A 25,106-nucleotide genomic window follows, 5' to 3' on the forward strand; every position below is an offset into this window, starting at 1 on the left:
CCACCACCACTACTCTGTGGAATGCCTCTTATTATGCTCAATTAGTAAAGCTCAAAGTATCCTGCCATGTCTTTTTATGCACACTGCAACCACTTAAGTATTGACAGCAAAGTGAAAAGATAAAGCTTTGCCTCAATGAGCCACAAACCCCATCCTGCAGAGTGGCTGAGGAACACCACAGATGCCACTGTTCTTAGAAAGCACTGACAACAGCTGAAAGAGAAAAAACAAAAGGCTGGATAGAAAACTCACTGTTGGAACTGGCATAGAGGGTCCGAAGGGAGAAGCCACTGAGTGTCAGCTCCCTCAGCTGGTTCCGCTCACAGTGCAGCTGTTCCAAGCTGCATAAACAGCTAAGATCCAAGTCAGTCAGTCGGTTGTCCCGCAGATCCACATGGGTGATGTGTTTATTTCCCTCCAGATTTTCAATAACCATGGTTTTCAAATGGTTCATCCTTAATAGGCAGAAACAAGAAAATAATCAGAAACAAGAGTCTATTAAATGTGCTTACCAGAATAAAAAATAGGACAGGCATGATCCCTTTCTCCGTTTCCTTTTCTTTTTGTTTTGAGACAGAGTTTCGCTGTGTTGCCCAGGCTGGAGTGCAAAGGCGTGATCTCGGTTCACTGCAACCTCCGCCTCCCGGGTTCAAGTGATTCTCCTGCCTCAGCCACCCAAGTTGCTGGGATTAGAGGCACCCCCACCATGCCGAGCTAATTTTTTGTATTTTTAGTAGAGATGGGGTTTTACCATGTTGGCCAGGCTTGAACTCCTAACCTCAGATGATCTGCCCACCTCAGCCTCCAAAAATGCTGGGATTACAGGTGTGAGCCACCGTGCCCGGCTCCCTTTCTCTGTTTCCTAAACAATTTAAGAATTTCACTACTTGCCTCATTTTGCAAGATACTACATAAATAACTACAGTTGATGAATAACTCAAGGTACAGCTAAGTCAGACAATCCAGACTGGCAAGTACATATACAAATTAATAAAGAGAAGGAAAAAAGAGGACATATCTACGAACAAGTTAAACACTTATATCCAAACACCTAATAAGGTCAGGTGGGCACTAAGTAGGACAAAGGAACAGGAAGATGAACACAACCTTTTGAGTGAGTGAGTAGCAAAGCAATCACAACAGTACCATGTCCAGAGTATAAGGATGGAACCATACTTCCTCCTATTGCTATGCCTGCTCTATCTCTAGTGCTAAGGTTCACATAAAATTAATTAACAGACAAGGAAATAATCTGCGTGTGTATATATATATATATACACACACACACACACTCACATATATACACACACACACATATATGGAAGAGTTCAAAGGTAAATTATACAAAATGACCTCTGGGTTCTTTTCTGTACAAGTATATGATTTAATTTATGCAGGTCTGTTCTCACTTTCCTGTATTTCTATAAATCTCTCAAGTCTCCAGTGTGGTTAAAAAAAACAAAAACTCTCTGTTACTGTCTTTACAAGGTACATCAATGGTTTACTGTAAACTACAGAACACCGAATAGGTGTCTTTTTACCAGCTTCAATTAGGAAAAGGTTATGACTAGAAAATAAAATCCTCATAAAAAGTTCTTAGTGGCCGGGCGCGGTGGCTCAAGCCTGTAATCCCAGCACTTTGGGAGGCTGAGACGGGCGGATCACTGGGTCAGGAGATCGAGACTATCATGGCTAACACGGTGAAACCCCCGTCTCTACTAAAAAATAAAAAAAACTAGCCGGGCGAGGTGGCGGGCACCTATAGCCCCAGCTACTCGGGAGGCTGAGGCAGGAGAATGGTGTGAACCTGGGAGGCGGAGCTTGCAGTGAGCTGAGATCCGGCCACTGCACTCCAGCCTGGGGGACAGAGCGAGACTCTGTCTCAAAAAAAAAAAAAAAAAAAAGTTCTTAGTAATGAAACCTTTAACATTTTAATTGTAATACAATGGATATCAAGAAGAAACCCAATGACTCAACAGAAAAATGTCATTTATTGAAATCTACAAACTACTAATATACATATAAAAAGATGTTCAACCTCACTGCTATGTAAATAAATGTTGATTAAAACAATGAAATACTTAATCCCAGCACTTTGGGAGGCCGAGACGGGCGGATCACGAGGTCAGGAGATCGAGATCATCCTGGCTAATATGGTGAAACCCCGTCTCTACTAAAAAATACAAAAAACTAGCCGGGCAATGAGGTGGGCGCCTGTAGTCCCAGCTACTCGGGAGGCTGAGGCAGGAGAATGGCGAAAACCCGGGAGGCGGAGCTTGCAGTGAGCTGAGAACCGGCCACTGCACTCCAGCCTGGGCGGCAGAGCAAGACTCCGTCTCAGAAAAAAAAAAGAAAAGAAAAAAAAAAAAACAATGAAATACTTGTTTCAATCTACTAGACTGATGATAAAGAAAAAGAAATGCTAAAAGCCAACACTGACAAAGATACGAGAAAATGGGAATTCTCCTACAATGTTGGAGGGGTCAGGCACAGTGGCTTACACCTGTAATCCCAACGCTTTAGGAGGCCTAGGCAGGAGGATTACTTGAGCCAGGGAGTTCAAGACCAGCTTGGGCAACACAGTGAGACTCCGTCTCTACAAAAAATTTAAAAAATAAAAAATATACATTGATGGGAAGGTAAGCAAAAATAACCTCTGTCAAAGGCAATTTGATAGTCTCTATCACATGGTACAACTACATGATCCTTAATCTCTCTGCTACTGAATAATTAAAGTCTCACTATACCTTTGAAAATATACATTTCTACATTGTTCAAAATACCTAATGTTATGGGCCAGGCGTGGTAGCTCACACCTGTAATCCCAGCACTTTGGGAGGCTGAGGTGGGTGGACTGCTCAAGTCCAGGAGTTTGAGACCAGCCTGCACAACATGGTGAAACCTCGTTTCTACTAAAAATAGAAAAAAAATTAGCCAGGCCTAGTGGTGCGCACCTGAAGTCCCAACTACTGGGGAGGCTGAGGTGGGAGAATCGCCTGAGAACAGGAGGTCAACACTGCAGTGGGCTGAGATTGTGCCACTGTATTCTAGCCTGAGTGACAAAGTGAGACCTTGTCTCAAAACAACGACAACAAAATTTTAAAAACCCTAATGTCTTAAACAAATCTTCATAAAAAGAAGACATAAAGGTCCAACAGAGTCAATTTAAAGGAAGCTGTGGTAAAGAATAACCTTACCTTAAATCCACATGCTTGATATGGTTCATCCTATTCAGCACCCCTAAGTTCAGGACTTCCAGGCAATTTCCTGCCATAACCACTTTATCTAACATAGTGAGTTTCTCATAAACCTCAGGAATTTGACTAAAGTTGTTGAAGGAAATTCCCAAGGAGGAAAGCTGTTGTAGATTTCCCAATTCTTCAGGTAAAGTAGTCAGAAAGTTGCCATCAAGACAGAGGGTTTGAAGACTATAGGAAGAAAATAAAACAAGTCTACTTTATGGAAGGTTTCACCGGAATGCACAAAATCAGCGTTCGGGATTCTGATCTATGTCACTAATTAATTATCAATCCAAAAATAGTAGTGTCCTAACTCTCCATCTATACAGACTTAATAGATGACTTACACAAATGGTCACCCCAACATTAAAAGAGTTAAGACCTCTGCTGTTGAAGCTGAGGGATCAGTCCCTGCTATAGGCAGGTAGATCTATGATGTCAAAAACTGCTGCTGACTAGAATCCTAGTAAATACACGATTTATTTCACTGCAAGAGCTCATGGTACTACCTTCATTCCAAACCCCAGGCAAGTTCCTTATCCTGCAAGGGAAAAGATGAATCTAGTAAAAGTTACTTACTTTAGCAGATTGCCAATTTGACTTGGTAGGTCACGAAATCCATTACAGGAAAGGTTGAGCTCAGTAAGGGTAGAGATCTCACATAACAACATAGGAAACAACCCAAGTTTATTATGGGACAAGTTCAGGCCCTTCAGTTGAGAAAATCTAAAGAGCAAAGGCAAAAATGGATATTGCATTTCAATACATCTATTACTATATCTTTACGAGGGACATCAATGGCCTTTGATAATCTATTTTAAATGTCTAATAGAATTTATTCCAAAAATACTTATTGAGCACTTGCTACAAATCAAACATTAAGTGGGGACAGAGGACACCAAGATGACTAATGCACAGTCCATGTGATGAAGGAAACCAGGTCTAGCATTACAGGAGCTCTCTTTTCTCCTTAAAAAGGTAGACAATCTTGAAGAACAGCTCATGCTGGTATAATTATTTTGTATTTCATCATACTTGATATGCTTGAAATTTTTCCATTATTAAATTTCTACATGTAATAAACAAAAGCCTTGCAAGAATTAATCAACTCATAGAGCAACAGCTAACAAATACGTAGATCAAATCCCATTTTTAATAAGCAACTTCTTTTTTTCATACTGAAATTATGTTGGCTCAAATGTCACATAAAATGAATAAACCAGTTAGAGCTTGAAAATAATGAATGTGACAGCATTTTACCATTATGTGACCTGATACACAAAATAGTAATTTTTAGTGCTTCTATTTTGTTCATGGAAGTAGAATTATCTATATTGTCTTACCTAGAGATAGCATTGCTATAAAATGGATCTCTTGGGTTTCTTCTTGATATCCATTGTATTATAATTAAGATGTTAAAGGTTTCATTAGCAAGAACTTTTTATGAGAGACTCTGCTAATTCCACTAGGGAGTAGGGTGTTTTGTTATTACACAAGTGCAAGATGGTAAGGCTGAGATGTTCTCCATGATGATGATCAGTCACCTGCTTCTAGATATGAATCCCTGGTACCTCACTCTTTTTTTTTTTTTTTTTTTTTTTTTTTTTTTTTTTTTGAGACGGAGTCTCGCTCTATCGCCCAGGCTGGAGTGCAGTGGCTGGATCTCGGCTCACTGCAAGCTCCGCCTCCCGGGCTCCCGCCATTCTCCTGCCTCAGCCTCCCGAGTAGCTGGGACTACAGGCGCCGCCACCTCACCCGGCTAGTGTTTTTGTATTTTTTTTTTAGTAAAGATGGGGTTTCACCGGGTTAGCCAGGATGGTCTCGATCTCCTGACCTTGTGATCCGCCCGTCTCGGCCTCCCAAAGTGCTGGGATTACAGGCTTGAGCCACCGTGCCCGGCCAGTACCTCACTCTAATGCTTCTCTTTTTCAAATTTTCAACTTGTGATTTTCAGATGACCTAACCGTGATTGCTGATTATTCCTTTGGCTTGGTGCTTTAAATTCAGAATTTATGATTCAGCCCTCAAACTGGACTACTTCTTTTTCATAGCAACTCACAAAGAAATGCTAGAAACCAACTTCCTTAAAATTATTGCTTGTTTTCATTTTTACAAGCCAATATTATTAAAATAACTACCTCATTACTAAGTAGAGGCTTACACTTGAAAAACTTTCTAAAACAATTATCAGATGAGATAACAAAACACAACATTTTCTGGACATTACTCTGGACTTAGCTCTTAAGGAAGGATGTAAAATATGTAATTTTAATGTATATTATCTTTTTAGTCACTATCTAATTTAAATCACTTTGAATGCTTTAATTTCCAATTTCTACCTTCTCCTGCAGAAGCCCAGACAATTACTTACAACACATATTTATTCACTGCGTCCATTTTTAAGTGGAGAAGTGAGGTGGGATGAGTGGAGGGTGGGAATAGGGTATATATTTTAATAAAGAAGATGGAATAACAAGTAGGTCATAGCACTGTAGGGATACAACGGTTCCTGTATTAGAAGAGAGAAGCATCACAGCTGACTAAACACTTAAGAGTTGGCAGTGGAAGGTCCAAAGGGAAGATATAGCCTTGTCTCTCAGAGTGAAATTCTTATAATTAGGCCTATCTCCTTTACGTTAGTTAAATTTTATACTTCTAATTCAAAAATTTCCCATATACTAAATCTCTTGATGTAACTTGGAGGGAGATCACGCATCAGTGTCAATGATTTACATGAAAAGATTACCCAGATCAACAGAAGCTCACAGAACTTTACATCAATCTTCTCTTTTATGGGGGGAAAGGGCAGGTAGGAGAACTCTGTGCATAAAAATTTTTACTTCCTCTTCAAAAGGGAGGGGAAATTTTAGAATATACATCCAATAGTAGCAGGTAGAAGTCATAAGATACTGATTATGAGTTGATTTTAACAGGTCTGGAAACCCATTCTCCACATACTTGTAGAATGTGTCAAGGCCTCCGGGTCTTTCTAACTTCATGAAGTTGTGTCGCAAGTTGAGGTAGGTAATATCTTGACTGTAGAAGAGATGCTCAGGAACCTCCTCGAGGCTGTAACACGAGAGATCCACGGTACTGATTCGCTGAGACACCACCTGAATAACGTCAAAGAGAAGAGCTTTCTGAGCTAGTACTGGATGTCTATCACCCAGCAAAGAATGGAACGGCATTTACACAAAAAGACACTAATTAAAAAGACAGGAAAAAAAAAAAAGGCAGTAAGATCCAATTATTCATTTATAAATACCAGTTTAATTTTTACTTTTTCCTAAAACCATAAGCTACTTGAAAAACAAGGGTACAAGTTATAAAGTCTCTGTAAGTACAAGGTAAAAAAAGAAAAACACATATCATTAAAGATGGAAAGTTAACACTTCATGCAAGAAGTAATCTTTTTGTTTGTTTGTTTGTTTGTTTGTTTGAGACAGTCTTGCTCTGTCAGCCAGGCTGGAGTGCAGTGGCATGATCTCGGCTTACTGCATCCTCCGTCTCCTGGGCTCAAGCAATTCTCCTGCCTCAGCCTCCCAAGTAGCGGTGATTACAGGTATGTGCCACCAGGCCAGACTAATTTTTTTTATTTTTAGTAGAGACGGTTTCACCATGTTGGCCAGGCTGGTCTCGAACTCCTGACCTCAGGTAATCCACCCTCTTCGGCCTCCCAAGGTGCTGGGATTACAGGCCTGATTCACAGCGCCTGGCCGCAAGGAGTTATCTTAAGATGATTCAAAATAACTGGAAAAAACTTTAAGAGGCAGTGTGGTATGAAAAGACATGGCCTTTTGTAGCCACACTAGCTCTGCTACTTATCAGCAGTTTCTTCATCTGCTTTGAGGATAAAAGTAAATAACCAAGCACACAGCACACTGCTAAACACGCAAAAGACACTAAAAAAAATTAACTTCTCTTTAAAAGGGCAGAAGAATGGAATAGCCACTTAAAACTGGGACCAGTTTTATTCAGAGCAGATTTTATAGCCAACACAATATAACTATAAAATAATAAAATCAAAACAAGCTTTATAGTTCTATAACAGTATGCCAATATGGGTTATAAAAATTGATCTAAAAAAAGAAACAATATATCACTAGAAAAGTCATTCATGACTGGGCGTGGTGGCTCACACCATAATCCCAGCACTTTGGGAGGCCAAGGTGGGCAGATCACGTGAGGTCAGGAGTTTGAGACCAGCCTGGTCAACATGGTGAAACTCTGTCTCTACTAAAAATACAAAGATTAGCTGGGCGTGATGGCACACACCTGTAATCCCAGCTACTCCAGAGGCTGAGGCAGGAGACCTGCTTGAACCCGGGAAACAAAGGTTGCAGTGAGCCAAGACTGTACCATTGTATTCCAGCCTGGGTGACAGTAAGACTCCATCTCCCAAAAAAAAAAAAAAAAAAAAAGGAAGTCATTCATGTTTTGATGGTATGTCCTTATACTATAACAATCTCTTATACAAAATCCTGCAAAGACAGCTAGAAGAAAAAGAGAATCTGGAAATCACAATACACTTTATTGTTCTTTAAAGGCTAAAGAGCAGAAATGATGTTGAAAGACTAATTATCCTTGGCATATAGGGATAATGGTTTGTGACGGCATTAGAGGTCACTGTCCCATCATCAATAACTACACACTTGAAGTGGTTCACCAAGGCTGTTCTGAACATATGCAGACCGAGAAACACTGGGACACAAGTTATGGAATGCATCCATCTATCACTGACTACTACGGTCAAGGGAAGGTCATTTAAATCTCATTGTATCTCACTTCCTTCAAGGGTCAAATCTCTTTGTGTCTTAATTCCTTCTAAGGCCCTACCTCCCAGAGATAGTACAGAGGAAAATGCACCTGCAAACATTTTTGACAGCATTTTGTACTATGCATGTACAAATAAGTTAAAGACCTGGTGGAATTCCATGATTTTACTCACTACATACTCAGGAAAGGCCTAGAAAGGAAATTATAAATTATAATTTGCTATCATTATAATTTGCCATCTTGGGAATAAGTTCAGTTGCTTTTTTTGAGACGGACTTCTGCTCGTTTCCCAGGCTAGAGTGTGCAATGGCACAATCTTGGCTGACTGCAACCTCCACCTCCTGGGTTCAAGTGATTCTCCTACCTCAGCTTTCCAAGTAGCTGGAATTACAGGTATGCACCACCACGCCCGGCTAATTGTGTATTTTTATAGAGATGGGATTTCTCCATGTTGGTCAGGCAGGTCTCGAACTCCTGAACTCAGGTGATCCACCTGCCTCAGCCTCCCAAAGTGCTGGGATTACATGCATGAGCCACTGCACCCGGCCATCAGTTTCAAAATACATTTCTCTTGGGGTACTCTATTTTTTTTTTTTTTTTTTTGAGATGGAGTCTTGCTCTGTCACAGGCTGGAATGCTGTGGCACGACGTCAGCTCACTGCAACCTCTGCCTCCCAGGTTCACGCAATTCTCCTGCCTCAGCCTTCTGAGTAGCTGGGACTACAGGTGCGCGCCACCACGCATGGCTAATTTTTTGTGTTTTAGTAGAGACAGGGTTTCACCATATTGGTCAGGCTGGTCTCGAACTCCTGACCTCAGGTGATCAGCCCGCCTCGGCATCCCAAAGTGCTGGGATTACAGACATGAGCCACTGCGCCCGGCCTGGGGTTCTCTATTCTTATCTACACATCAGAACATCCTACCACTTTTCACCTTGGATGCTTGCCGTTGCCATCGCTGGTACTCAGCCAAAGTCTCGAAGCTGACATGATAGGTCTGAGCTTGGGCTCCTGCTGAGCTGAAAGCAAGGGAGTACTGCCGTCGCTTCACTTCTTCTATCTGGAGAAGAGGAGGGGAGAAAACCAGAACCACTAAAAAAAAAAAATCCTAGTCAAAAAGCAAAAGGCAATCACAAGACGAACAACTGAATTTTTTAAAATAGAGTTACTTTTTATTTTTTCTCTTTCCCCGCTTGTCCCCCTCCATCTGCCAATGGGTCACACATGAACGCACCCAAGGAGTACACAATGATCCCAACACATTGGCTGTGCTTTTGCTCTATCATCAGCAGCTGGGTAGCACCTCTCGTCCTTAGAACTTGCTGGTCAGGAAGCAGGATACCAGTCTGCTATGTCCCCCTTACTGCATGGAACTCTTACCAAGTCCCCTTCAGTCCAATTCAAATCTCTTTTACTAGGCTTGAGAAAAGAGGCAAAAACCTCCCCCATTCCTATTTGGAGTGGTGGCAGGAATTCACAACACAAAAACAGCTCCTTAAAGAAATTATTGGCCTGGCGTGGTGGCTCACACCTGCAATCCCAGCACTTTGGGAGGCCGAGGCGGGGGGATCACGAGGTCAGGAGTTCGAGAGCAGCCTGGTCAACACAGTGAAACCCCTTTTCTACTAAAAATACAAAAAATTAGCCAGGTGTGGTTGCGGGCTCCTGTAATTCTAGCTACTAGGGAGGCTGAGGCAGGAGAATCGCTTGAACCCAGGAGGCAGAGGTTGCAGTAAGCTAAGAGTGTGCCACTGCATACCAGCCTGGGTGACAGTGTGAGACTATGTCTCAAAAAAAAAAATTCTCCCCCAAATCCCAACAACTAAACCTATATAGCTTTGATAAGGAAGCAGTCTTTTTATAGTTACAGAACCATTTACATCTTTTTGTCTAGTATCTCACTTGTTATGTCATAGCTTGGCAAATCAGATGGAAACTTACATTACGTTTCTTTGCCAACTAAAGATTGAACCAAGCAGCAGAAACAAAATACTTCGAGAAAAGAGAATATTAAAAAGATTAATTAAAATTAAATAATTTTCACAATATTAAATTGTGATACAACATAACCATTTTTCATTAGTAACAAATCATTGCAACTGAATGAGTCTGTGTCAAAATAAAGAATATTATTGAAATGAAGAATAGATACTGATTGTTTTAGCATGATCTTTTAAATATTTTGGAATGCTTGACACAGAAAAGTACAGAGAATCATATAATGTCAAACACTGAGAAAGATCTGTAAATCTCACTATAATTTGTCAACCTCCTGGAGTAATTATTTTAATCTCTGTATTACAGACGTTGATATTATATTTACATATGTATAACTTTGGAACTATTAAATATTCATGGTGAAATGTTCCTTTTATCATTTTGTAATGAGTCTCTTTATCCCTACTAACGCTTTTTGCATTAAAGTCCTTTTGGCCCAGCTACTTGGGAGGCTGAAGCAGGAGAACTGCTTGAACCCAGGAGGCGGAGGTTGCAGTGAGCCGAGATCGTGCCACTGTACTCCAGCCTGGGTGACACAGTGAGACTCCGTCTCAAATACACACACAAAAAAGTCTTTCTGGGGATTAGCTTTATTGAGGTCTAACCTAAAATAAAATTCACTGGTTTTTATTTTTTTGAGACAGGTCATGCTTCACCCAGGCTGGAGTACAATGGCGTGATCATGGCTCAGTGCAGCCTCAAGTTTACAGGTTCAAGTGATCCTCCTGCCTTAGCTTCCTGAGTAGCTAGGACTACAAGTGTCTGCCACCGTTCCTGGCTAAATTTTCATTTTTTGGTAGAGACAGAATCCCACTTATTTTGCCCAGGCTGGTCTTGAACTCCTGGACTCAAGTAATTCTCCTGCCTGAGCCTCCCAAAGTGCTAGGATTACAGGTGTCAGCCACTGTGCCACGCCTGGCCTTGATTTTTTTTTTTTAATTCACTGATTATAAATAACCAATTTCATGAGTTTTTATAAATGAATAAATACAGTGTGCAACCCCATGGCCCCCAAACTTCCCTCTGTGTTCTTACACAGTCAGCCCCCTCCCCACCATGCCCTGGCCAACCACTGATCTATTTTCTAACCCTACAATTTTTTGCCTTTTTCAGAATTTCATATAAATGGAATAATTCAATAAATAGACTTCTGTATCTGGCTTCTTTCACTCAGAATTATACTTTCAAGATTTATCCTTGGCCGGGCGCGGTGGCTCAAGCCTGTAATCCCAGCACTTTGGGAGGCCGATCACGAGGTCAGGAGATCGAGACCATCCTGGCTAACATGGTGAAACCCCGTCTCTACTAAAAAATACAAAAAACTAGCCAGGCGAGGTGGCGGGCGCCTGTAGTCCCAGCTACTCGGGAGGCTGAGGCAGGAGAATGGCGTAAACCCGGGAGGTGGAGCTTGCAGTGAGCTGAGATCCAGCCACTGCACTCCAGCCCAGGCGACAGAGCGAGACTCCGTCTCAAAAAAAAAAAAAAAAAAAAAAAAAAGATTTATCCTTGTTCCTGTATTAGCATTCTTTCCTTTTTTTTTTTTTTTTTTTTTTTTTTTGCTTAGCAGTATTTCCTGGTATAGATATATCACATTTGTTTATCAATTCACAAGTCAATGAACATTTGTTTCTAGTTTTTGGCCATTATGAATAAAGCTGCTATGAACATTCATGTACAAGTCTTTGTAAGAACATATGTTCATTTATTTTGGATAAAAAACTAGAAATAGAATTGCAGGGTCATTTGAAAAGCATATGTTTAATTTTACAAAAAATGAATAAACTGTTTTCCAAAGTAACTTCATTCCTACCATGATGTATAAATGTTCCAGTTGCTCCGCATCTTTGCCAAACTTGTTATTAATTAGTCTTTTAATTTTAGTCATTCTAGTGGTATGCAGTATCTCACTGTGATTTTTATTTGCATTTCCCTAATGACAAATGAGGTTGAAGATCTTTTCATGTGTTTGTTACCTGTATATCTGCTTTGATGACGGGTCTCTTCAAATCTCTTGCCCAGTTTTTTACTGGGTTTGTCTTTTTGTTACTTAGTTGCAAAAGTTCCTTTTATATTCTGAATACAAATCCTTTGTTGCACATAAACTTTCATATAAATGTTTCATATGCTATTAATATAACCACACCAATTTTCTTTTGATTGCTATTTGACGAGTATATATTCTTTCATCACTTCACCTTCAACTTTCTAAGAGTAAGTTTTAATTATGTCTCTTATGAACAGCAAATACTATTTAAAATAACATCTGACTATCACAATCATTGTGATTACTGATATATTCGGATTTATTACTATCATTATAATTTGTGATAATTTAACATGCTATTTTGCTCCTTTTTCTCAATTCTTCTTGCCTTATTTTAGTGTTACAAAGTTTGCCATATTCTCTTTTCCTCCTCTAATTTTAGTGGCTATTGTTAAATTTTTCTAATTTTTCTAATAAATTTTAAGATTATTTGATGTTTCTATCCTCTTATCCCAAGAGTGCATCACACTTCACTTAATAACACATTGCCACATCTAAACATTCATGTTTGTCTTCACTTCTAGAAAATTTTCAGCTATTATTGTTTTAGATATTACTTCTCTTTTTCCTTCCTCTCTCTTCTCTAGAACTCCTGTAAGATGTATACTAGAGCCTTTCTGAAAGGTTCTTTTATTATTTTTTTATCTGTGAAATTCTTCAGTACATCAATTAATTACATTCAGCTACTAAACAGTGGCTTAAAAAAATAGAGGTGTCAGTCCAGGACTAGGCTAACGGCTCCATATGCCAGCAAGGACCCAGGCTGCTTCTTCCTTAAATGCCATAGTTGACATATGCTTGCCAACTCACAGTCATCGTATGACTGCTCCACCTCTGACACTGAGGGACTGGCAAAGGGTCAAGCCATCCATCCCTTTATGACCTTTAAAGGTCAAGCTCTTTAAAAGTCTATCCATTTTAAAGAGCTTTTCCAAAAGTCCTTCCAGGAAACTTCTGTGTATATCTCAGTAGCTACAAGAGGGGCTGGAAGATTTAGTTTTTGATCCTAGGCATACTGCTACCCTAAACAAAATTCTACTAGCAAACAGAATAGACAAAATTACTCTTCATTAATTCTTTGTCTGATCTAGAGTTTAACCACTTAAGTTTTAAATTTTAGTAACTGTATTTTTATTTCCAATATTCTACTTGGCTTTTTCATAGGCAGACATTCTGATTTCTGAATTTGTTTTCCATTTTTGTTCTTCCATTCTCTCTTAGAAAATTCTAAATACACTTATTTTCAAGTTTTTTCAGGACGTTCATTTATTTCCATTTCAATCTGAAGTGAGTTTATCTTGTGATGGTTGAGGTTATGGAAATCCTCCCTAGTATTAAATTTCTCTGTGCGTTTTTTTTTTTTTTGTTTTTTTTTTGTTTTTTTTTTTTTTTTGATGTGTGTGAGAGGGAGTTTACGTTTCAGGTTCACTTGAATGGTAGGTTCATTTTCTCTCTTACCCTATCTGCTGCTTCATCTCCACCAATCCCCAACCTTGTCCTCATTCACTCTTTCCCTCTCAAACAACTCTACTTACTTTCTTCACTTTGTTCTTCAGCCCCCAAGACCTCATATTGACAGTGGTGGGTTCCTGCCCCATGGTTGATACTGGAGTTACAAACATTCATTCATTAAACTAGTACGGATTTCATTCATTTTCCTGGTCATAGGCCATATAACTGGATTCTCCCACCTCTTTAGGACCACAGCTAGAAATAAGCCTTGGTTCCAGTCAGTGCTTAATGCCAGTTTTTGTTTTAGCTTTCTTTCAGAAACAAAAAATACCAATCAGCCTGGCTTTAGGCCATAAGCCTAACCCAGGACCCCCATTATGAACAGCAAACTATTAGACCTAAATACTTACAAGAGCCGAACTCCTGGGCTGCCACAACCTTTCAGACCCAGAGCCCAGGAGGCCCACAGACTCAGACCTTCTGATCATTTTATGTTTCTATTCTGTATTTCTAAGCTCAGTTAATTCTTTTCATTCATTCATCCATTCATTCATTTTTTTATTTTTATTTTTTTTATTTATTTTTTTTTTTTTTTGAGGCGAAGTCTCGCTCTGTCGCCCGGACTGGAGTGCAGTGGCCGGATCTCAGCTCACTGCAAGCTCCGCCTCCCGGGTTTGCGCCATTCTCCCGCCTCAGCCTCCCGAGTAGCTGGGACTACAGGCGCCCGCCACCTCGCCCGGCTAGTTTTTTTTTTGTATTTTTAGTAGAGACGGGGTTTCACTGTGTTAGTCAGGATGGTCTCGATCTCCTGACCTCGTGATCCGCCCGTCTCGGCCTCCCAAAGTGCTGGGATTACAGGCTTGAGCCACCGCGCCCGGCCTATTTTTATTTTTTTAAGAGATAGGGTCACACCCTGTCACATAAGGCTAGGATACAGTAGCATGATCACAGCTCACCGCAACTTGAACTCCTGGGGTCAACCCATCCTCCCTCCTCAGCATCCCAAGCAGCTGAGACTTCAGGCGCCGCACCACCACACCTAATTTTTTTTTTCTTTTTTCTTTTGAGACGAAGTCTTGCTGTTTGCCAGGCTGGGGTGCAACGGCATGATCTTGGGTCACTGCAACTTCCACCTCCCAGGTTCGAGTGATTCTCCTACCTCAGCCTCCCAAGTAGCTGGGATTACAGGCACCCATCACCATGCCCACCTAATTTTTTAAGATTATTTTTAGTAGAGATGGGGTTTCACCGTGTTGGCCAGGCTGGTTTTGAACTCCTGACCTCAGTGATCTGCCCACCTAGGCCTCCGAAAGTGCCAGGAATACAGGCATAAGCTACTGTGCCCAGCCAAGACAGGGTCTTGCTAATGTTGCTCAGGCTGGTTTCAAACTGCTGGCCTCAAGTGATCCTCCCACTTCAGCCTCCTGAGTAGCTGGGATTACTGACACAAGCCACCACGCCCAGCTTATTTATCTTTTTAATACATGTGTTCTATCTATATTGCTGTGTATTTGGATCAGATTGGATGCCTGATCCGAAGTGTGAATTCATGAGGTAATTTTGTCTGGAAGTCCTCCTGAACTCAGATTGGTTTATGACATTCAAGATTCAAAACAGAGTAAAATCATATATACATACCTTCTATAAATATTAGTATATCTGTTTTTGGTCATTTGTCATTCATTCTGTTTGACTAACAAGTGAACTCCTTTCCTGGGAATGGAGACTCCTCTAGGACAGATGGAAGAAATGGCATGGCTCCCTGGCTGCTGGATCACATCTTATGACTACCTCAGACTCTGAGTTTTAATTTAATTGGGGTAAAAAAAAAAAAAAAAAAAAAAACCCAGAAAGAATCTATTTGGTGACAGATGCTGGCAGCTACTTCTAACTTCCAAAGGCAACTTTTAATGGTAGCATCCACTGTCGACTCCGGCTATTGTCAGTCCCAGAATCTAGTGCCTAGCAGTGGAGGTGGGGATGTCTAGAACAGATGGTTCAGCAACAGGATTTGGGGCATAATAGCCTCTGAACCTCTCAGAGAGTCTCTGATATCATCTTTAATAATGCCCATACTGGCTTCTTTGAAAAGATATGAATAAAAGCTATGAAAAGCGTATGTGATTATTTTCTTAATTAAGATGATCAAATGAAAAATAATTTAACTTTATGAGTCTTACCTTTCCACCAACCAGAGGCAAAATGTGCATCTTTCCAGTCTGACAGTCCTTCACTGAGGAAACGATAAGGCAGGTACCACAGAGGACAACTAGGCGCTCAGCCCACTTATGCAGCTGGGTCTTTCCCTTGCGTACATTATAGATGCCAGACAGTAGGATTCGATCCAAATGATCCATGTGGCATGGTTTTTCTGAAAAGGAAACAATATTTCAGAATCCACCATTAAAGTAGTATAGGAATACAGAAAGGGAAAAATATGTCAACATTCAGCAACCTTATTCATAGATATAAGTAACCAAGCAATATAGTTATGACAAAATTAGATCTAGTCCTCACATACTATCCATCACTTAATTATATACAGTAGGAGTACCTGTGAGTTTTGGTCTACGAAGCAAAATTTTACTTTGGATGCTATTGTTAAATTAACCCTTCTTCCAACACCCATATCTCCTATGTACCTAGAGAAAGGCAGCATGGTAGAGTGGTTAAGATCATGAACTCTGGAGTCAGATACACCTGAACATGAATGCTGGTTCTATCACTTTGTTTCCTTGAACTATTTATTCTCATTAAGCTTTACTTTACTCATTTATATAGTTTGAATCTTAACACAACCTACCTTCTGGGGATTCTTATAAAAACTAAGTAAGATAATGAATATAAACTACCAAGTACAGTTTTAGGTACAAAAAGAACATGGAATAAATGACAACCACTATTATCATCAGTCTACTCTAGAAGAAACATATTAGTAACTATAATCCTGCATCTCTCTGCCACTAATACGGAAAAGCTTATGGTTAGTACTTCAATCAACTATTCTGATCATGGTGGTGGAAATTCTACTTCCCATCAGAGGCCTTCATATGACTGAGATACAGTGAACAAAACAGCACATTAAAACAGAAAAGACGTGAAGTTCTTGGTAAGAGCACTATTTTTAAAAGAAGTGTGCACCTGTAGTCCCAGTTACTCTGGAGGCTGAGACAGGAAGACTATTTGAGCCCAGGATTTCAAGGCCAACCCAGGCATCATAGCAAGACCCTGTCTTTAAAAAAAAAAAAAAAAACAACTAACTACACAGAAATGAGCAGGAACAGCAGTATGAGGTGGTCCAAACAGTAACCCAGAAGTTGGAAAGACTGGGTTGTACTCCCGATATTATCACATAATTGTTTATACAAGCTTAGGTATCACTTTGCCTATTTAACCATGTGTTTCTCATGTATAATATGAGGAAATGAGTTAGATTACTTCAGCCTTAAAATTGTATTATTCAATAAAACTTTGTCTATTAATACACTATATGGAATAAGCATTTCTCCTTCTATTCTAGGCCAATCCTTTCATCTATACAGTCATTCCTTGGTATTGGCAAGTGATTGATTCCAGGACCCCCCCCAAGGATACCAAAATCCACAGATGCTATGGTCTCTTACATAAAATGAAATGGTATTTCCATATAACCTACGCACAAGGTCCTGTATACTTTGAATCATCCCTAGATTACTTATAATATCTAAAACAATGTAAATGTTAAGTAAATAGTTGTTATACTACAGTCTTTTTTGTTTGTTTTTTATATTTTTGATCCATTTTGGATATGGACGGCTGACTGTTTTCTAAATTCCACCTTCCTCAGAGAGTTTGGTTCTCCCAGATCTGTATCCCTAAGCTCTAGTTCCACATTTTCAACTATCCAGATATCTCCAACTGCCATTTAAGTTTACCATCACTTAAAATTCAACATGCCTGCCTGGGAGCGGTGGCTCATGCCTGTAATCCCAGCACTTTGTGAGGCTGAGGCGGGCAGATCACGAGGTCAGAAGTTCGAGACCAGCCTGACCAACATGGTGATACCCCATATCTACTAAAAATACAAAAATTAGCCAGGTGTGGTGGCATGCACCTGTAATCCCAGCTACTCAGGACACTGAGGCAGGAGAATCACTTGAACCCAGGAGTCGGAGGTTGCAGTGAACCGAGATCATGCCGTTGCATTCCAACCTGGGCAACAGAGCAAGACTCCATCTCAAAAATTAAATAAATAAATAAATAGACTAAATAAATTTTTTAGACTAAAGAAAAATTTTAAACACATGCACCATAAAAAGCAATAAATAAAATAAAAAGTTACAGGCTGGAAAAAACTGAGTCACAAATACAGTACCCAGAGGATATATATTCAGAATACACACAGAAGTCATTTAAATCAATATGAAAAAAGAGAAACAGAAACATGTACAAAAATATCAATGAGTAATTCAAAGAAACCAAAAGATCCAATAAAAACATGAAATAATTCTCAACCACACTAGCAATCAGGGAAAAAGAAATTTAAACAAAGGGACCATCATTTTATCTATTAGATTAGTAAAAATTTTAAAGCCTAATAATATTGAAAGGTGATATTGGAGGCAAAGGGGTACTCTGTTATACTGACAGGATATAAAAGTGTTCTGCAGTAGTAACCATTAATATTTTAATGTGAGTAACCTATCACCCAATAATTTCATGCTTAGAGATCACTCTGAAGGAACGCAGGTGTACAAAGAAGTAATTTTACTAACATGGCTGTTTTAACCATCCAAAACCAGAAACAAAGTAAATATCCATCACTAAGGAGATGGTTACACAGACTATAATGCATACATGATGTTCAATACTATGCCCCTTTAAGAAATGCATACAGGGCCGTGCACAGTGGCTCATGCCTGTAATCCCAGCACTTTGGGAAGCCAAGGCCGTCAGATCACCTGAGGTCAGGAGTTCAAGACCAGCCTGGCCAACATGGTGAAACCCCACCTCTACTAAAACTACAAAAATTAGCTGGGTGTGGTGGCAAGCCACCTGTAATCCCAGCTACCTGGGAGGCTGAGGGGGGAGAATCACTTGAACCCAGGGGGCGGAGGTGGCAGTGAGCCAAGGTCATGCCACTGCACTCCAGCCCAGGCAACAAGAGTGAGACTCTGTCTCAAAAAAAAAAAAAAAAAGAAAAAAGATATGCATACAGAAGATGGTTCTGCAAATGCTGACAAGTTAAGATCTCCCAAGACAAACTCTTGGGTGAAAAAAGCATGAAGATCAATACCAAATAACACCACTTATGTAAACAAAATCCAAATGGTTCTATGAATATATAGTATATAGGAATAATCAAGTTGGAAAATTCTGAACAGGTATGCACCAAATTGACGGTGGTTCCCTATAGAGCAGTTAACGGACTTAGGAGGTAATTATAACAAATTAAAACACCACAGATAATGACACCATATTCATATTACACTTGTGTAGTTAAAAACCAAATGTTTGAAAAGCAAAAATATATGAATAAAAATATAAAATATGCATATAAAATAAGACTAAGAAAATATGCAATCATAAAAGTAACTGTATTAGGGTGGTGCAATGTTTTTCTACCACGTTCCTCTTATATTTTAACAAAGAAGCTTTAAATATGCATAGTAACATGAGATAGTATTTTTGCAATTGGGGCAAAGATTAACAATGATACCTGATGTTGTCAAAGGTGTAGGGAAATAAGTACTCTCAAATTCTAGCAAATCGAGTACACACTCGTAACACTAGTAACACCTATTTGTGCAATTTAGGAATGCTGAGTCAAAATTTTAAATGTGGCGGGGCGCAGTGGCTCACGCCTGTAATCCTAGCGCTTTAGGAGGCCGAGGTGGGTGGATCACCTGAGGTTAGGAGTTCGAGATCAGCCTGACCAACATGGTGAAACCCCATCTCTACTAAAAATACAGAAATTAGCCAGCTGTGGTGGTGGGTTCCTGTAATCCCAGTCACTTAGGAGGCTGAGTCAGGAGAACTGCTTGAGTCTGAGAGGCAGAGGCTGCAGTGAGCCAAGATGGCACCACAGTACTCAAGCCTGGGTGACAGAGCAAGACTCTGTCTCAAAAAATAAATAAATAATATATATATATATATATATATATATATATATATATATATATATATATATTTAAAAGTAACTCAGGGTTTGCAATTTTCCACACTTGACTTTAATTATTGCTCTGATTATTGCCATCCTAGCCCACCAGAGTGGAAAAGAGCACTAGAGCCCTGAGAAGCACACACTGGGGGTTTGTGCGCACAGGTAGAAGTGGCGCACATCAAGTCCACTCCATACCATGGAAGAAAACTTTGTCACATGTCCACATCTAACCACAAGAAAGGCTGCAAAATGGGCTGTAACCAGGCAGTTATATGCCCCACTACAATTTTGTTATTATGAAAGAACAGATTTTGATAAAGAATAGTATTGCCACACATTTCAAAACAATATGGCTGTGTTTAGCCCGTTTTCTGAACTTTAAATGAATGGAAACATACGATATAATTATTTTGCATCTGGCTTCTGCTGTTTGTATTTATGCTCTTTTGACAAAGCTGTTTTAAACAATGTGCGCAGAGAATGTAGTACACAGAGAAATGTTCAGGCATGGAGTTGTGCTACCTGAGCTATACAGTCCCAGAGCTACCACTTCCCTAACAAATCACACTCTCTGTATGCCACTTTTTCCAACACAAATAAGGGGTTTGCTCTTTCTCTCTCTCTTTTTTTTAAGGTGAACAGGAAGTAGGATTTACTGGCGAGCATTAAGAGGGGGCAGCACAGTGGAAGCCCTCCCGAGTGCAGGGCCCGCCGCCACTTGTCCAGAGGGCCACTACTGGGGATGTAATTGACCCCGCAGCCATCTGGGATGAGCTGCTTCTCAGCCACCATGTCTTCAAATTCATCTGCATTGAACTTGGTAAAGCCCCACTTCTTAGAGATGTGGATCTTCTGGCGGCCAGGGAACTTCAACTTGGCCCTGCGTAGGGCCTCAACACGTGCTCCTTGTTCTGCATCTTGGTGCAAATGGACATGATAATTTGGCCAATGTAAACCCCGGCCACAGTGCCCTGGGGCTTTCCAAAGGCACCTCGCATACCTGTTTGGAGCCTAGACTGGGGATAGTGCAAAGTCAGAGACATGAACATCCATCTGAAAGGCCTGTCTCCAAGGTCCCTTAGAGCAACCCATACAAGAAACAGGCTGAGTACACTACCAAGGAAGCTGCTGTGTGCAGCCACTGCACACAGAGCCCCCATGAGGAAAGGAACACAGTTGGCTTAATTGGCTGCAGAGGATTTATATGTTCTCTTGTCTTTTTTTTTTTTTCCTTTTTGTGGAGAATGGGGTCTCGCTATATTACCCAGGCAGGTCTCGAACTCCTGGGCTCAAGCCATCCTCCCGCCTCTGCCTCCCTGAGAGCTGGGATTACAGGCGTGAGCCACCACGCCTGGCTATATGTTCTCTTAATCCCATGATTAATCATGCTACCTACTCAACCTGACTTCAGTGAAATGTTATTTCCACAGCTTTTATATCATGAATTTGAACTGAGAGAGTCATTCCACTCCCTTTTCCCCCAGCACTCCCTCTCCAGCAAGACTGATAACTGGTATTTGCATAATGGCTGACTGGGACACTATCCAGTGACCTTTTATAACCAGAGAACACAACATTAACTGGTTTGCACTCAGGCCCTTATGACCTTGACCTTATTAACACTATAATCCAACTAAGATAATGCACCAAAAATTCTACACATAAAATATTTAAAGCTGATTACTAAGCTATTTACTTCAAAGAGAATACTTCAACTCTTTCCTTCGGTTAACAATAGTTGTGTCTGGTTTGAGGAACTGGGTGGTTGGAGGAAAAAGGTGAGAGGGAAGCATATTTTCTATGACAGTTTTGATAGAGGCAGGAAGCAGAGAAATTCTAGGCAGACAGAGGTGAGTCCCCAGCAAAACCCCACCGAAAAGCCTGAAACTTGTGGCCAAAGTTAGAATTCCCATCCCTATTTGTCTGCTCTCTCCCAAATGGTTCTTTCTGAATAATGTCTTTTTACCAATCAAATGTTGCCTTTTCCAAAACTATCTACAGCATCTCCATCCTGTGCCTATAAAGACCCCAGACTCAGCCAGCAGAGAAGACAAGCAGCCGGACATCAGGGAGAGGCGACTTGACTTCAGAAGACAGAAGCTTCAAGGGAGAGCGACCTGCCCTTCCCATCCCCTTTCCAGCTCCACTCTTCACTGAGAGCAGTTTTCATTCAATAAAATTCTCCGCATTCACCATCCTTCAATTTGTCCACATGACCTCATTCCTCTTGGGCACCAGACAAGAATTCAAGACACACCAAGCGCTGGTATTCAAAAAGACTGTCACACTGGCTCTTTGCCCTCGCTGGTGGAGACCAGCTGCCCTATGCAACAAGGCAAAGGGACCACTGAGCTGATAACACACTGCTGTCTGCAGATGACAGAGCTAAGAGAGCGTTATAACACGTCCTCTGGGGCCTTGGGATCACAGACACCCCTACCTGGACGCTGCCACAAGCCTGCACAGAATCTATTCCTGCTGGTGCTAAAGCAGGCAGCCATTTCCTGCACTCACTCTTCTATGTGCTACATCCCACAAAGGGTGGAGTACAACAGAACCCAATGAAAACGGTTTGTTCCCACCAGTATCCAATCAGCTAGTCAGTTCCCACACTCATTCACCTGCACATTCCCTTCCCACAAGAGATGAGCAGGGTGGGCTGAGTAAATGGGGCACCACTGTCACAAGTCCCATAAAGGGGTCAAGAAAAAATCCTGCATCAGTTTTATTATAGATCTGGCTGCTCATGATGGCTCATGCCTGTAATCTCAGCACTTTAGGGGGCCAAGGTAGGAGGATCACTTGAGCTGAGGAGTTTGAGACCAGCCTGGGCAATATGGCGAGACCTCAGTTCTACAAAAAATACAAAAATTAGCCAGGTGCAGTGGTGTGTGCACGTAGTTCCAGCTACTTGGGAGGCTGAGGTGGGAGAATCATTTGGGCCTGGGAGGTTGAGGCTGCAGTGAGCCATGATGGCACCATTGCACTACATACAGCCTAGGCAACTGGGTAAGACCCTGTCTCAAAAAAAATAAAAAATTAAAAAAAAAAAAAATAGACCCACAAATTCTTTGACACTCCTTTCAAACACGGGAGCTAATTCCTCTCTCTATAGTATGGGCTGTGTTTAGTGACTCATTTCTTTTCTTTTTTTTTGTGACAGAGTCTCACTGTTACCCAGGCTGGAGTGCAGTGGTGTGATCTCGGCTCACTGCAAGCTCCACCTCCTGGGTTGATGCCATTCTCCTGCCTCAGACACCTAGGAAGCCCTATGGAAAGATCCACAGAAGAGGGAACTGAGGCCTCCTACCAGCAGCTGGTGAGTGAACCATGTGAAAGTGAATCTTCCAGCCCCACTCAAGCCTTCAGATGACCAAAATCTCATGAAACCCAAGCCAGGACTATCCTTCCAGCTAAACTGCTCCTAGATTTCCAGCCCACAAAAAACTACATAATTATTAAGTATTTATTACCATTTTAAGTCCTAAGTTTTGAGGCCATTTGTTACAGAGCCAACAGATAACTAATTCATCTATCGATCTATCTACATTCTGTTTTTTGGTACCAGGTGCATTATTGCCTATTTTCAAAGATTATTAACTTTCTAAGTTTCATCCCAAACTTAATTTTCTCACTCAAACTATACCAGCTTTTCTACATCAACAGAGTTCACTTTCGGAAAAACCCCTCAAAATTTAAGTACTACAAACTGGTACTCTTTTAGACTCTACTGGAAATATCCTCTTAAGGGTATAGTATATTAAGATCCTGCATATGCTATAATTTATCAGGTGGTGGTAGGAAAAGTAGGGGCATCAGAGCCAACCACTGTGCAGTATAACTGCATGTAAAAGAAAGGTTCAACTTTCATTCTAGAACAAAAACATACACAGTAGCCCCCTCGCCACCTGTGGTCTTGCTTTCCAAGGTTTCAGTTATCTGCAGTCAATCATGGTCTGAAAATAGGTAAGTATAGGACAAGATATTTTGAGAGAGAGAATATTCACTAACTTTTATTACAGTATAATGCTATAATTATATTATTATTAAGTACTGTCAATCTCTTTACCTAATTTATCAATTAAACTTTACCACAGGTATGTGTATACAGGAAAACACATAGTATATATAGAGTTCAGTACCATCTGTGATTTCAGTTGTCCACTAAAGATCTTGGAATATAATCCCCATGGACAAGGGGGGGCTACCATAATGCAGAACTAGGGTTCAACCACAATCAAATAAGAAAATTGCTGTGTTCCAAGTTTTTGTTTTTCTAACTATTATAGTGATAGACGGGTTGTGTTCTTCAAATTCATCTTAAAATATTTTTCTCAGAAGAGTCAAAAATCCTAGATTTAAACCCCACTAAATTCACCAATATACAAAATTTGACAGGTATATTCATCAACGTCAAGTCATATATGATAATAACTACTTACTCTCAATATTTTTGAGCTATTCAGAAGTTTACAGGCTTTACCAGGCGCTTGAAAAAATAATTTACTAAAGCATGATCCAGTCAAGATTCTGGCAAAGGTATAAAATAATGCTAGTAAGTTAGCAAAATACAAGTGCAAAATAAGTAAAAATAAAAAGAGAAGATATTTTTAAAGTGTTCCCTTACCCCTGACCTCTTGGTTTTTATTATTGTTTGGTTGGTGTTAACTACGTTAGTTAATTGGCTTAAAACTCGATTTTGATAAAATACTTTTAAAAAGCTGACGGCAGATAGAGGCACAAATGATCAACTTAAAAGTAGTTAACATACAAAGCCACTGATAAATTCTTACCACCATAAAATCGAATCATACAGCCGAGGTCAGGATTTGCAGCCTCCTCCTGTATGCGCACAAGATCATCAAATCCCAGCCTGGATAAGTAATCATAAACGATCTGAAGAGGTCGTTCAGTAGGTTCCAGTCTCCTGATTACACAATTCAAAAAAATACATATATTTGGTAAGTAATAAAAATGGTTCATTTAATTTTTTAATATTTTTATTTGTATAAATTTCAGGGGTACAAGTGTTATTCTATTACGTGAATATACTGTTTAGTAGCGAAGTCTAGGCTTTTACTGTAATCCTCACCCGAATCATGTATATTGTATTCATTAAGTAATTTCTCATCCTTCATCCCCATCCCACCCTCACACCATTCTGCTTTTCCAATGTCTATTACTCCACACTCTATTATTTAGCTTCCACTTGTAAGAGAGAACAGGTAGTATTTGACTTTCTGTTTCTGAATTAATTCACTGAAGATAATGACTCCCAGGTCCATCCATGTTGCTGCAAAGACATGACTTCATTCCTTTTCATGGCTAAGTAGTAACTCAATATACAAAATCTGGTCTTGATTTTTATTCCTAGGTCAAGATTTTCTTTAATATTCTATGATACAACTAATCTAAACAAGTATAAGTTTTTGGTGTCAGGACCCCTTTATACTTTG

The 25,106-nt window shown here is 40.2% G+C and overlaps 1 protein-coding gene, 1 non-coding gene and 1 pseudogene across 4 annotated transcripts in view; all 3 read right to left on the minus strand.

Annotated features, from left to right (window-relative positions):
• Positions 1–25,106, minus strand: part of PHLPP2 (PH domain and leucine rich repeat protein phosphatase 2) — a 79,292-nt gene that overhangs the window by 29,085 nt on the left and 25,101 nt on the right. For all 3 annotated transcript variants that reach the window (XM_030925317.1, XM_030925318.1, XM_030925319.1), the window contains exons 3-9: positions 24,444–24,577; positions 15,689–15,879; positions 8,949–9,074; positions 6,198–6,352; positions 3,819–3,965; positions 3,198–3,428; positions 253–455 (exon numbers count right to left, since the gene is read on the minus strand). In XM_030925317.1, coding sequence (XP_030781177.1) covers positions 253–455; positions 3,198–3,428; positions 3,819–3,965; positions 6,198–6,352; positions 8,949–9,074; positions 15,689–15,879; positions 24,444–24,577 — 1,187 coding nt within the window. The remainder of the gene's footprint in view (positions 1–252; positions 456–3,197; positions 3,429–3,818; positions 3,966–6,197; positions 6,353–8,948; positions 9,075–15,688; positions 15,880–24,443; positions 24,578–25,106) is intronic.
• LOC104654764 lies at positions 20,194–20,693 on the minus strand (annotated as a pseudogene).
• Positions 20,711–20,845, minus strand: LOC115895337. The gene has a single exon (XR_004055544.1). It is a non-coding gene; the product is annotated as a small nucleolar RNA SNORA70 (small nucleolar RNA).

This window comes from Rhinopithecus roxellana, chromosome 20 (genome assembly GCF_007565055.1).
Source record: "Rhinopithecus roxellana isolate Shanxi Qingling chromosome 20, ASM756505v1, whole genome shotgun sequence".
NCBI classification, from domain to species: Eukaryota; Metazoa; Chordata; class Mammalia; order Primates; family Cercopithecidae; genus Rhinopithecus; species Rhinopithecus roxellana.